The 13,713-nt window shown below is 41.3% G+C and overlaps 1 protein-coding gene across 5 annotated transcripts in view; it reads left to right on the forward strand.

The window, feature by feature from the left end:
- pask (PAS domain containing serine/threonine kinase) overlaps window positions 1–13,713 on the forward strand; it is an 88,069-nt gene that overhangs the window by 68,446 nt on the left and 5,910 nt on the right. For 4 of the 5 annotated variants that reach the window (XM_068041789.1, XM_068041787.1, XM_068041788.1 and 1 more), the window contains 6 exons: window positions 3,088–3,255; window positions 4,580–4,705; window positions 5,303–5,437; window positions 6,655–6,854; window positions 8,065–8,198; window positions 10,930–11,073. In XM_068041789.1, coding sequence (XP_067897890.1) covers window positions 3,088–3,255; window positions 4,580–4,705; window positions 5,303–5,437; window positions 6,655–6,854; window positions 8,065–8,198; window positions 10,930–11,073 — 907 coding nt within the window. Of the gene's footprint in view, window positions 1–3,087; window positions 3,256–4,579; window positions 4,706–5,302; window positions 5,438–6,654; window positions 6,855–8,064; window positions 8,199–10,929; window positions 11,074–12,491; window positions 13,668–13,713 lie in introns of those variants that run through there. The other variant, XM_068041790.1, reaches the window with a different exon arrangement.

Below are 13,713 nucleotides of genomic sequence, written 5' to 3' on the forward strand. Positions count from 1 at the left end.
AAGGAGCCTTGGTGAGTTGCTGTAGTGTATCTTTTAGATGATACACATTGCTGCCAGAGTAAGCTAGTGGTGGATGGGGTGCCGATCAAGCGGACTGCTTTATCTTGGATAGTGTCGAGCTTCTTGAGTGGTGTTGGAGCTTTACTTATCCAGGCAAGCGGAGAGTGTTTCATCACACTCCTGACTTGTGTCTTGTAGATGGTGGACAGGCTGTGTGGAGTCGCTGCAGAATTCCCATCTTCTGACCTGCTCTTGTAGCCACAGCATTTATATGGCTGGTTTTGTGAAGTTTCTGTTCAATGGTAACCCCAGGATGTTGATGGTAGGGAATTCAGCGATGATAACCCCATTGAATGTCAAAAAAAGACTTGCAGTTATATAGCGCCTTTCACGACCATCAGACATCACAAAGTGATTTACAGCCAATTAAGTACTTTTTTGAAGTTTAGTCACTCTCGTAATGCAGAGAATGCAGCAGCCAGTATACACACAGCAATTACCCATGAACAGCAATGTGATAATAACCAGATAATCTGTTTTTGTGATGTTAATTGAGGGATAAATATTGGCCAGGACATCGGGGATAACTCCCCTGCTCTTCAAAATAGTGCCATTGGATTTTTTACATCCATCAGAGCATATGGGGTTTCAGTTTAACATCTCATCCAAAAGATGGCTCCTCCAACAGTGCAGCACTTATTACTGGACTGGAGTGTCAGCCTTGATTTTTGTGCTCAACCCCTGGAGTCGGATTTGAACACGGAACAACCTTGTGACTCAGAGGCGAGAGCGCTACCAACTGAGTCAAAGCTGACACCAAGAGGAGATGGTTCAATTCTTGTTGGAATGGTCATTGCCTGGCACTTAAGTAGCACGTAACATTTGTGCACACATCAGCCCAAGCTTGAATGTTGTCCAGGTTTTGCTGCATGTGGGTACGGACTGCTTCAGTATCTGAGGAGTCGCAAATGGTACTAAACTCTTGCAATCATCAGTGAACATCTCCATTTCTGATCTTATGATGGAGGGAAGGTCATTGATGAAGCAGCTGAAGATAGATGGGGCCTAGGACATGACCCTGAGGAACTCTTGCAACAATGTACTGGGGCTGAGATGATTGGCCTCCAACAATCACAGCCAACTTCCTTTGTGCTAGGTTTGACTCCAATCAGCAGAGAGTTCCCCCCCACCCCGATTCCCATTGACTCCAGTTTTACTAGGGCTCCTTGATGCCACACTTGGTCAAATACTACCTTAATGTCAGGGCAGTCACTCTTGCCTCACCTCTGGAATTCAGCTTTTTTGTCCATGTTTGGACCATGGCTGTAATCAGGTCTGGAGCTGAGTGGCCCTGGCAGAACCCAAACTGAGCATCCATGAGCAGGTTATTAGTGAGTAATTGCCACTTCTTAGCACTGCTGACACTTACCATCACTTTTCTGATGATTGAATAGACTGATGGAGTGGTAATTGGCTGGATTGGATTTGTTTTGCTTTTTGTGGACAGGACATACCTGAGCAATTTCCAAATTGCTTTTCTCTGTCTATTGCATGTTGCTTCCACTGTTTAGCATGCACGTAGTTCTGTGTTGTAGCTTCACCAGGTTACTACCTCATTTTTAGGGATACGTGATGCTGTTATGGGCGTGCCTTCCTTATTGAACCAGGGTTGATCCTGGTAGTGGTCAAATGAGGAATATGCTGGACCATGGGGTTACAGATTGTTGTTGAATACAAATCTGCTTTTGATGGCCTACGATGCTTCATTGATGGCCAGTTTGGAGCTGCTAGATCTGTTCTGATTCTATCTTATTTAGTATAGTGGTAGTGCCACACGTGATGGAGGGTATCCTCAGTGTTAAAGTGGGACTTCATCACTCCTACCAATACTGTCATGGACAGATGCATCTGTGACAGGTAGATTGGTGAGGGCGTGATCAAGTAGGTTTTTCTCTCTTGTTGGTTCCCTCACCACCTGCCGCAGGCCTAGTCTGGCACATATGTCCTTCAGGAGTCAGCCATCTTAGTCAGTAGTGGTGCTACTGAGCCACATTCTGTGCCTTCGCTACCCTCAGTGCTTCTTCCAAGTAGTGTTCAAAATGCAGGAGTGATTCATCAGCTGAGGGAGAACAGTGGGTGGTAACCAGAAGGAGTTTTCCTTGACCTGATGCCATGAGACTTCATGGGGTCCGGAGTCAATCTTAAGGACTCCCAGGGCCGTTCCCTCCTGACTGTATACCACTGTGCTGGCTCCTCTTAGGGGTCTATCCAGGAGTGGTGATGGAGGTGTCTGGGGCATTGGCTGTAAGGTATGATTTGGTGAGTCAGGTTGTTGCTTGACTAGTCTGTGGGACAGCTCTCCCAGTTTTGGCACAAGTCCCCAGATGTTTGTGAGGAGGATTTCAAATGGTCCACTTGGTAGGGGTGCCTTTTTCATTTGCGGTGCCTGAGTTGATGCTGAGTGGTCTGTCCAGTTTTATTATTGAACTTTTCTCTAGCTGTTTGATGCAACTGAGTGGCTTGCTAGGCCATTTCAGAGACAGTTAAGAGACAACCACACATTGCTGTGGGTCTGGAGTCACATGTAGGCCACAGCAGGTAAGGATGGCATATTTTGGTGAATCACATGGGTTTTTACGACAATCCGACAGTTTCATGGTCACCATTACTGAGACTAGCTTTTTATTCCAGATTCATTAATTACTTGAATTTAACGGCCCCACCTACTGTGGTGGGATTTCAACTTGGGTCTTTGGAACATTAGTCCAGTAACATTACCACTATGCGATCATTCACATTTCTTCCTAATGAGCAGTAACTCTGGTGTCAAACATAAACTCTTCCCATTTCTATTTCCCTTCGTACCGCATGTCTGTAATCAGGTTAGCAAATGAAATAGGTGCTGTACAGAAACCACTAATTTGAGACCTGATGAGCTGGAATTTAGAACCGAAAATCAAAACTTTATGGTGGGAAATAAATGCTTAATGTTTGTCTTCAAATCATGGCTACTATTTAGATTTAAAAGTTTGCTCTGTAAGATTCATGGGATGCCCTGTCTGACATGTGGGATGCCATTATTTTTAGGCTATAATGGAGACTGCCAGGACGAATGGTTTGAAGAGCTCGGAGGATCTGGAAGCAGTGAAAGCTTGTGAAGGAGAATACTCTGAGTATTACAGCACGCTGAGCCCATTGGGAAAGGGAGCATTCGGCTTTGTGTGGACAGCCAGTCAAAAACTCAGCAAGAAAGAGGTTTTCACAGCTTGATTTCTGCATGTAGCTCATTCATTTTACGATATCTTTGCTATTTTCACATGCAAAAAAATCAGGCCATGATAACAATGGGCTGTTATAAAAGTAAATTTACCTATTAGCAAATCGACTGAATTGTCCAAGATGATTTTTACTTTTGGGACACGCAGACTACTTTAGTTTTACAAAAAAAAGAGGGAAGATGAGATTTTTGGGTAAATAAAAGCAAAATACTGCAGATGCTGGAAATCTGAAATAAAATCAAAAAGTGCTGGAAATACTCAGGTCTGGCAGCATAATGTCATCATGAAAGGTCACTGACCTGCAATGTTAACTTTGCTTCTCTCTCCACAGATGATGCCAGACCTGCTGAGCATTTCCAGCACTTTTTGGTTTTATATTATGAGATTTTGTTTTGTTTTTGTTTTTCACCGTGGGGTTGTTCTGATTTGGAATGCACTGTCTGAAAGGGTGGTGGAAGTAGATTCAATAATAACTTTCAAAGAGAAATTGGCAAAATACTTGAAATGGTAACATTTGGAGGGCTCTGGAGAGAAAGAACAGGGGAGTTGGATTAATTGGATAGCTCTTTCAAAGTCAGCACAGGAATGATGGGCCAAATGGCCTCCTGTGCTGTATGATTCCATGATTAGATTTTTGTATGCTATTCATAATGATGGACAGGCAATAAACTTTAGAACTACATTGCTGCTGGTTAACCAATTGTGAGCTTCTTATAACTGACCCCATTCACAAACTGTCCTGATGGATTAAATAGTTATGGTGAATAGCTGCACTTTATAGACTAAGAAGATTCCAACTTCGATTGCTGATGTGTGCTGAGTTAGTAGATCTCAACTAGAGTGAGGATATTAAAATTCACCATGTGGTCATGGATTAGAGAAGGGGAAATTTGGCTAGAATTGCCATTTCTAATCCTTATCTATTGACACCTGCTAAAAGTGTATGTGGACACTGGGTGAGGACAGGATTGAGTTTGTGTTGTGCCCCTACTGTTAAATAGCCTGCTTACATACTCTGGGCTTGGGCTATTTTGTTGATATCCTGGATCCAATTAAGGGATTGAAGCCTTCAGGAGAGAAGGGAGAGGGAAATTTTTTGTTGAAGGCCATTAATTTTCTATACTTCATTTGACTTTGGCTCAGAGATGTAAGAGAGCTTTGTTTGCTTTCCCAACCTCCTGCCAAGAACGTGCCTCATGGGCATTCACTGCCAACAATGATTGTCAAAGATAGTATGAAAAATCTTCAGCCATCATCAACGTTACACAGTCTATACATGTGTTTTTGCTTTGCATTTCCAGGTTGTGGTGAAATTTATTAGGAAGGGCAAGATTGTGGAGGACTGCTGGGTGGATGATGTGGACCTAGGCAGAGTAAGTCAGGAGATTGCAATTCTTGCGAGACTCAACCACCCCAACATAATCAAGGTCAGTCACATTTCTTCCTGTCTCTTCCTTTTTGCATTTCTTTTCTCTGTTCTGGTTTGGTCTTTCTGCACCAGATTTCTACTGCTGATCCACAGTATATCATGCAAACAAATTCACTAAATCCCAACTGGGGAGTGGGGTCCTTTCTGCTGATAGATACTGACAATGTTGCTTTTCAATTCACTTCCTCCCCTGTGACAGCAGGCGATACTCTACTCTATCTCAGTTCCTCTATGATTGTACACTGCTGCTTGTGATATGTGAATGCATTACTTTATGAAAGGGCAAAATGTTCATTAGCTGTGTGCATTCCCCTCCTGTGTCTGAGCTGCCATACACTTATATTTACCATTCTGAGTTGAATGCTCTCGCTTTACTTGGATGTAGGTCACAGTGAGAAAACTGATTCGTGAAATTGAGAACAGACTGGTCTTCAATTAATGGTTTGGTTTTGTATTATGGCAGCCATTTTAGAATAGGGCAGAAAACATTAGATCCTAAACTCCATTAACTTGACAGTTCTTTTTATTTTCTATTTGTCTTACTTATTGGAAGTACATCTGCAAATTCAAACAAGATATTTTATAATCCTTGCAGGTACTTGATGTGTTTGAGAACCTGGATTTCTTTCAGCTTGTGATGGAGAAACATGGAGTTGGTCTGGACCTCTTTGAGTTCATTGATCAACGGCCAGACCTAGATGAACCATTAGCCAGTTTCATATTCAGACAGGTAAAGATAACAAAAGGACAATAGATTGATCAGTTTTTTTTCTTTAAGGGAGTACAGTAATTTTGAAGAAATATAAATAATTAATACAAGGTTTTGTGCCATTAAAGATCCAAATCATTTTTAATTCTAAATTTACATAATCTACATTTAGGATTTATTAACGAGCTATTTCTGTATTTGTTGCAACAAAAATCAGGTGTGATGTTTCTGAAGTGATGACTGGAGCAACTGGCGGTAACGTTAGGTTTCAGCAAGAGTGGCTTAGGCCTATGTATTAAGCTCTAACCACGAGCTTGAACAGGTCACGGTAGGAGCTGGAGACAAATTGAATTCAGGGCTAAAGTAAGTGAGAGACTTAAAGGGTTGGTGTCTGGGAGAAGGGAGGATGGAGTGGAGGAAGTTGCATGGATCTCTATCGATGATTCTAATTTTGCACCTGGTGCTTGAAGTGATAGTAATTTGGGATGGGAAGAGTGGTTTCAGGACGTAAATGCTCATAGAAAAGGGAGCCTGGGGTTCTGCTTGCTTTCCAGGAGTTCCTGGAATAGCTGGTGATATTAGTTGGAAGTGAAGCACAATAAATACTCAACATGATCATGCTAAATTTGACAAATGGCTAGGCCTGCTGTGCTCCAGGTGCCCTGTAGGCTACATCCTTCAAACTTGAAGGTATGGAGGTGGGGCTGTGCTGATGGTGAGGGGATACGTCAGGGATAAGATACAGATAACTTTTCTAGGAACAAAAGCATGTACAGTAACGGAGAGCACAGTTAAGCAGATCTGAGGGGCTGAAGGGTCATGCTGCATGGAGGGCCAAAAGCTAGGGATTTGAAAATTTGAGAACAAAGTTGTAAGGATCCTGGGGTGGAGTTTTTTTTTCATTGGTGGGTGGTGAAAGTAGTGGAATTATTGGAGTACAGGAAATTGGGTGGTGTGAGAGAAGCATAGTAGTGGTCATTACTAATCTTAGCTGAAATTAAGGCCACAGGAACCATGATGGAGAAGTAGAATTCTTTATGGTTATATCAGATAACTTTACAGTCACTGTCACTGCTTTCTGTACCATTCATGTTCAGTTTTTTTTTTCTCTCCCTCTATAATCCTGATTTCCCCAGTGGATACCCTCCTATTCTCTCCTATATCTTAGTCACTTGCTTAGTTTCACCTTTACACTTTCCCAGTACATACTGATGTGGCTGCATCTATGTGTATTGCAGATTGTGGCTGCAGTGGACTATCTGCACAGTAAGTGCATTCTACACCGGGATATCAAGGATGAGAATGTGATTATCGATAAGGATTTCACCGTTAAACTTATTGATTTTGGCTCAGCTGTGACCTTGGAGCCTGGGAAAGTTTTCCATACGTTTTACGGAACAATTGAATACTGCTCCCCAGAGGTGCTCTTGGGAAACCCGTGAGTATTTACCTGGGAAACGTATGAATGACAAATGCTGAACATTTGTTTTATTTGACGTGCAAGGTCTTTTAAATCCCCCTTCCTTAGTTTTGTTCACAGTTCCTATCTCTCTCCTATCAAACTGTCCTTGCTGCAGGAAGGGTCAGGTCTGTGAAATCCTCCACTGTTGCCATTAGTTCCATCCTGTATTGACTTGCGTATTGACTCACTAGATCCCTGCATTTTTAAATGAAGGACTTTCCTACTGATGCTATTCCTTCTCCTCCCTTTCACTTCACTTTGGGCACTCTATTGTGCAAACCTTATAATCCAGCTCTTCCCTCCGTAGCTTTTCTGATCCCACACATTGTGTGGCCACTGAAATCCTGGTTTATATTATATATTAAACACACATGTTTCTAGTTTCTTGCCTTAAATGCTACCAAACCAAATTTGCTCCTAAATCTCTGTCAGTGTCTCTGACAAAATGATTGAGAGTATTTTGGGCTAACTGACAAACTCCAATTATTACTTTCCTTCTATTGTAAGAAAATGTATGGGGTGTTCAGGGCCATCAAACAGGATAAACTGGAGCCCTTGGGTCCATTACAGTCCCTACAGCATTCCCATTTCACAGCCACTCAGCGCATTGGCTTCATAGTGATCAGCTTGTCCCACCTAGCCCTGTTCATGATCTTGATAGAACCTGCCACTAAAATATATCACAGGTAAGTGAAGGTCATGTTAACTAGTTTTGTTGCACCTGCGTATCAAGCCAAGATCCTTGTGATGGTGTCTCTCACTGCAAAAACCTGTACAGGGAAGTTCATGGGGGAGTAACAAGGGAAAAGATATCCTACTTTATGCAATAAAATCATAAAACTGTTTGTGCAAATGTATGCTAACATTTTATAATGTAATGGATATGTGAAAGTAAATTCTTGTAAAATATAGTGAGTATATACTTTCGAGAATTTATTAAAATAGTGCGTGTAGGAGGGAGTGGGTTTTCCATTTGCTTACACAGCACACAAGGTAAATATTGCCCTATATCGTGCGGCATTTTTTTTAGTGGGGTCTGAAGGTGATTACTGCTCCCTGCATCGGTCTGCTAGAGGCTTTGTTGATGGCCTGCATCCAACATTAGCAAGTCTTTGATTTTGAAGCAGTGGAATTTTTGCTCCCTTGGAAACGTATCTCATGTTCTAGCTTTTCTATCTGTGTCCAGGTACTCTGGGCCTGAGTTGGAGATCTGGTCCCTGGGAGTGACCTTGTATACCCTAGTTTTTGCGGAGAATCCATTCAGTGACGTGGAAGAGACAGTGGCAGCTATGCTAAAACCACCTTTTCAAATGTCTGATGGTAAGATATATTCTCAGCCTTTGAAATTACAAATAGTGAATAGACAAGCATCCACATAGTATTGATGCAGCTGTTGTACAGGTTAGGATAGTAATGCCATTGCATCTGCAAAAACCTTGCCTATTAATACCACTGTGTTTGCAAGTCGGAGGCAATGAAACAGCTTTTGGGTTAGTTTTAATGAATCTGTTTTGGCTTAGAGCATGTCAAGGTGGGGGGAAAGCACAATGTCACATTTGTAGTACTGGGGTAAGAGGGAGTGCCAAGAATTTGTTGTGAAGAACTATATAATTCGTCTATTTATATTGCTGTACATGTACCTCATTTGCTAAGCTGTTAGACCCCTTTTCGAGAAAAAATTTTTGTTCTGCTAAATAAATCATTATGCATCAATGGAGAGTGGGATTAATTAGTTAGCTCCTTCAAAGAGCCAGCACGGGCATGATCGGCTGAATGGCCACATCCTGTGCTATTAATTGAATCATCAGCACAACTTATTTAGCATTAACACAGGATGCTATGACTCAAACTTAGTACTGAAAGGTCAAAGATAAAATAACAGAAAATGCTGGGAATATGCAGGTCAGGCAGCATCTTTTGAGAGAGAAATGGAGTTAACGGGCTGGATTTCATGGCAAATAGCAACAGCAACTACACTTGCCACTGACCTCGAAGAAAGCTGCCCACAAAGATTTAACCATCTCAAGTGCGATTTTCCCCTTTCCCAATGTCATTTTGAATTTGATGTCAAGAGGAACTCCAGCAACAGTGATGTCATCAAGCAGAGTAAACAGCCAATCACATTGAAGTATTTTCATACATAGCAAACCAGGAAATAAAAACCACTGAATTCCTTCACTTAATTTATTCCGCACTCTGTAAAATCTAATATGATTGGGACATGCACATGGGATTAAGGTAGAAGCTTAAATAAAATGATTATTTTAAAAATATGTGGAATTTCTTCCATAATGGAGAAATTTGACATTCAGCAAATATTAAATTGCTCTTTCAGGGCCAATGAAGCTGTAGAGCAGTAATTATGAATTTAGTATGCCATTAAAAACCCAGTTGCACCTCATCCAACAAGGTGTAACTTTTTCCAGGGTTTTTTTTTTACAGTGGGACTAAAAACGTTAAGAGTAGAGGTTCTCGTCAGTTCAGTGATTTCTAATTGATTGCAGTCTGGGGGAACTTCAACGGCACACCCTATGGGGAAGCATAGAATCACTCATAGCAACTTCTGGATTTTCACATTTATCTGCGCATGTGCATACTCCAAAAGTTGCTGTTGGTTTCAGTGTAGTAATGACGGCGAATGCTGACAGTTTTGCCATCATTACTTCTGCAATATCAGAGCCAATGTTTCAGGTAGATGGCCTTTCATCAGAACTATTTGTTGACTTGAAACTTTAACTCAGTCTCTCTCCATGGATGCTCCCTGACCTCCTGAACATTTCCAGCATTTTCTGTATTTATTTCAAGATTTCCAGCATCCATAGTATTTTGCTTTTGATTTAGTAGAAATTCAAATACTGTTTCTCTGATGCATGGCGGTAGTGTTATTCTCAAAACTGTCAGTAATATGGTGCAGGAGCTGAACACCTGAACAAGGAATTCTTTTATTCAATCATTTGATATACACAAACAAAAAAGCTCCATGTAAATTTGCCTTTTATTTTCCCCCACTATATTTGTTGCTCTCCCTTCTGTTTGTGTTGCACTCTTTCTTTCTCTTTCTCCATTATTCTAGCTATGCCCACTACCATAGCCTTGAGGAGTACTGCAAAAGCTGGAATTATACGCCTAGCAATTTTTGTTCATTGTGTTATGTGTGACAATTAAGTGTTGAAAGTAGCACTTTCTGCTTGTCACACTCCGTTGATAACAGCCCAATCATTAGTCATCGGTGGTCTGGTTAAGGCAGTTTCTGACTCCAGTCTCCCTTCTCCCAAGCAACTCTGTCTTTGCTTCTTTCTTCAATGCTTCATACAATTTCCCATTCTTCAGGTGGTTCAGCACCCTCCTTTGCCATTCCATCTGCTCTTTTACAGCTCTTTCAACATCCCATTCCCTCTAACACATCATCAATTGTCACAAAACTGCATATCATCCGACTCACTAAGAAATGCCATGGGAGATCTGGTTGTTTATTATATAATAGAAATATGTAGTACAGGCAAGCAAGCAATGGAATGTTAGGGAATATAGGAATGCACAAAATTCAATACTTCCTCTGAGTAACACCACAAGTGGTTAATCAGCATATAATAAAGAATGCGGAATGTGCACAGGGACAAAAGTAATGCTCTTTTTTTTTTAAAGAGATAGATACAGCACTGAAACAGGCCCTTCGGCCCACCGAGTCTGTGCTGACCATCAACCACCCATTTATACTAATCCTACACTAATTTCATATTCCTACCACATCCCCACCTGTCCCTATATTTCCCTACCACCTACCTATACTAGGGGCAATTTATAATGGCCAATTTACCTATCAACCTGCAAGTCTTTTGGCATGTGGGAGGAAACCGGAGCACCCGGAGGAAACTCACGCAGACACAGGGAGAACTTGCAAACTCCACACAGGCAGTAACCGGAATTGAACCAGGGTCGCTGGAGCTGTGAGGCTACGGTGCTAACCACTGTGCCGCCCTATTCATGAATGTTAAATGCCCAAGTTTTGAGGGTAGCTGAACTCTTTTGCAACCTTTTTACTTCTCTGTAGAATTTATGAATCTGGTGTCCTGGATGCTGCAGCCTGATCCTCGCCACCGCCTAAGTCTAGAGGAACTAATGAAGAACCCGTGGGTGACGCAGCCAGTGAATTTGGCATTGTACACCTGGGAGGAAGTGTACTCCACCAAAGAAAGTGAGTGTGAGACTTGAGTTCTTTATATACTGCTGGGAATTGGGCAAGTGCCGCATTTCTTTTGGGTTTAGGGAGCAGGTCTAAAAGTAATTGAGGTCACACTAAGTTCTAAAAAAAGTTCATGAAGAAATTTCATCTTATTTGATTTTATCCTCCAAGACTATTAACCTTACCTTCTAGTTGTTAAGTAAACTCAGCACCCTGGTCTCAATCACACTTCCTGACAACCTATTCCAGCAGTGAATCACCCTCTAGGTAAAGCATTTTATTCTTGCAACAAACTATACCATGTTGTTTAGCTTTCAGAGATTTCTATGTTTTATCTGGTTATCTGGAAAGGAGGAACTAATTCCCAATAACAAATCCTGCACTACTAACAATATATATTAGAGTTACTAGTTAGTGCTTTGTCTTTGCTGTCAGTTTGAACAAAGATGCTGGGCATTCAGGCATCACAACCACTTGTAATGTGTTTCATACTTAATGGTTTTAAAACTGAGCATCTCTAGTAAGCACCTTGCCCAAGTTTGAAATATTGATGTCTGCACTTTGTGGAACTTCGGCAAGCCACTTTTTTTGATCAGTTTTGGACCAGCCACTCCAAGGTAACTATTGGCCTTTGAACATTCACTTCATAGAGTCATACAGCACAGAAACAGGCCTATCATGGCTGTGCTGGCCATCAAGCACCTACCTATTTTAATCCCATTTTCCAGCACTAAACCCGTAGCCTTGTATGCTATGGCGTTTCAAGTGCTCATCTAATATTTCTTAAATGTTGTAATGGTTCCTGCCTCTACCACCTCTTCAGACAGTGCGTTCCAGATTCCAACCACCCTCTGGGTGAAAAAATGTTTCCTCAAATCCCCTCTAAACCTACTGCCCTTTATCTTAAATCTATGCCCCAATTTCTTCAGTTTTGGAAATCCAGACTTTGGGAATAACAACATTCACGCAATGCTGGCAAATAAGTTGGTTGCTCTTGATCACACTGTTGTTGGGGAAAGACTTGAACTACTTCCAGGTGACACTCACATTTTCCCTGGCAGGCAGCTCAGAACATTAGTGGTGAAGATCTGAGGACAGTTTCCTGCAATTTGGCCAGGACCAGTAAAAATGACATTCATCACACCATACAAAGTTCAAATGTGGGCAGTTAGAGGTTTTTGTAAGTTACTTTAAAAAAAAAGTTTGCTTTTTTCCCCATGTGACGTAGTGCTCTGTGGTTACCAGCTCTCTGGTATCTCATTAGCTGTTCAAAACAGTAAAAGTTAACAGTAAAAAGGACACCACAACTGAATCTGATCCTTTTCTTGTCCAATGTACACATTTTCTATGCAAGAATCTATGGAGAAGACAGCGATAAGAATTCTGGCTGATTTTTCTCGTCTCTTTTTCCTCTCCTCTATCCCAACAAGCTCAGGAATACTGAGCTAATTCAAGCACTTCTTCTGCTCTGTAGCCCAGGATCGCGCCATGTAGTCCCTTTAAGAAGACATCCAGGAATCCTTTCTTTAGTAAGTGTTATTCCTCGTAAGGCTTGTCTGCAGCAAAGATTATTGTTCACCCAAAATCTTGGGCATGGCTGATGGGGAAAATCCATTGGTGCAACAAAACATGCTTTTCTGAGTTTTGGTTTAAAATACATTGGGGAAGAGTAGAATGATGTTTACACTATATTCTATCCTGAGCAGTGCATGATGTAGGAGTGCTTGAAACCAACTGTTAAAATCTGTGTCTTGCCTTATATATTCTTTTGGGTACAGTGCTACATGTCACTCCTGTATGTGTTTTGAACATTTTGCATTTGGGGGTGCGCCAGAACTGCTCAATTATACTGGAGGTGTAACAGTCATACATCCTTGTGACCTGAATTGGATAGTTGTGTGTTTCTTGTATTTTTCCAATCATTTCAAAGGGAAACCTTGAAACCACTTGATAAGACCATCGTAAAGCTGCTTTATTTCACACTGGTAAACATATAGAGCAATAGTTACAATCAGATTCACTTAATTCAACTTGCCTTCATGTAAAAATACAAAATAAGGACAAAACTACACTTCCCCTTGTCAGTGGGTCATTTTACTTCACTTAAACAAAATAATTCCTAACTACACTCCAAAATTTTCTTCTGACTTTGACTGCTTGTATCTCTGCCTCTACTTTTATGTGCCAGTATTCAAAGGCCGAGGGGAAGAGCTGCCAGACCATTCCCTGGTCTAGGACCTGGTCTTCCCAACATAATGAGTGTGTGGGATATTTGTTGATTAACAACACAAGCTAACAAATTGCTTATTTACAGTCTGTGAAGAATCTACATCAAAGCTTCGCTCATTAGCATGTCATTTTTAACTTGTATGAATACACATTGCTTTTAATAAATCTTTACTTTTTCCCAAATCCTTTCTAAGGTAAAATCTTTAAACATCTCAATGTGACACTGACTCTGAGTGGCAAAGTGGGAAAAGGTTATTCCATCCATAGCACTGACATCCCTCACCTTGAAAAGCACAAAGTAGTCACCTGAGTCCCTCCTGGAGGAACCCAGCTCATTTATATGCTTTCAATATGCAATTGCAATAGGATTACACCAATAGAGAAGGGGAAACAGTGTTGCTCAGGCATAACCAAGTCACCTTT

Source organism: Heterodontus francisci, chromosome 11 (genome assembly GCF_036365525.1).
Source record: "Heterodontus francisci isolate sHetFra1 chromosome 11, sHetFra1.hap1, whole genome shotgun sequence".
Classification (NCBI taxonomy): domain Eukaryota; kingdom Metazoa; phylum Chordata; class Chondrichthyes; order Heterodontiformes; family Heterodontidae; genus Heterodontus; species Heterodontus francisci.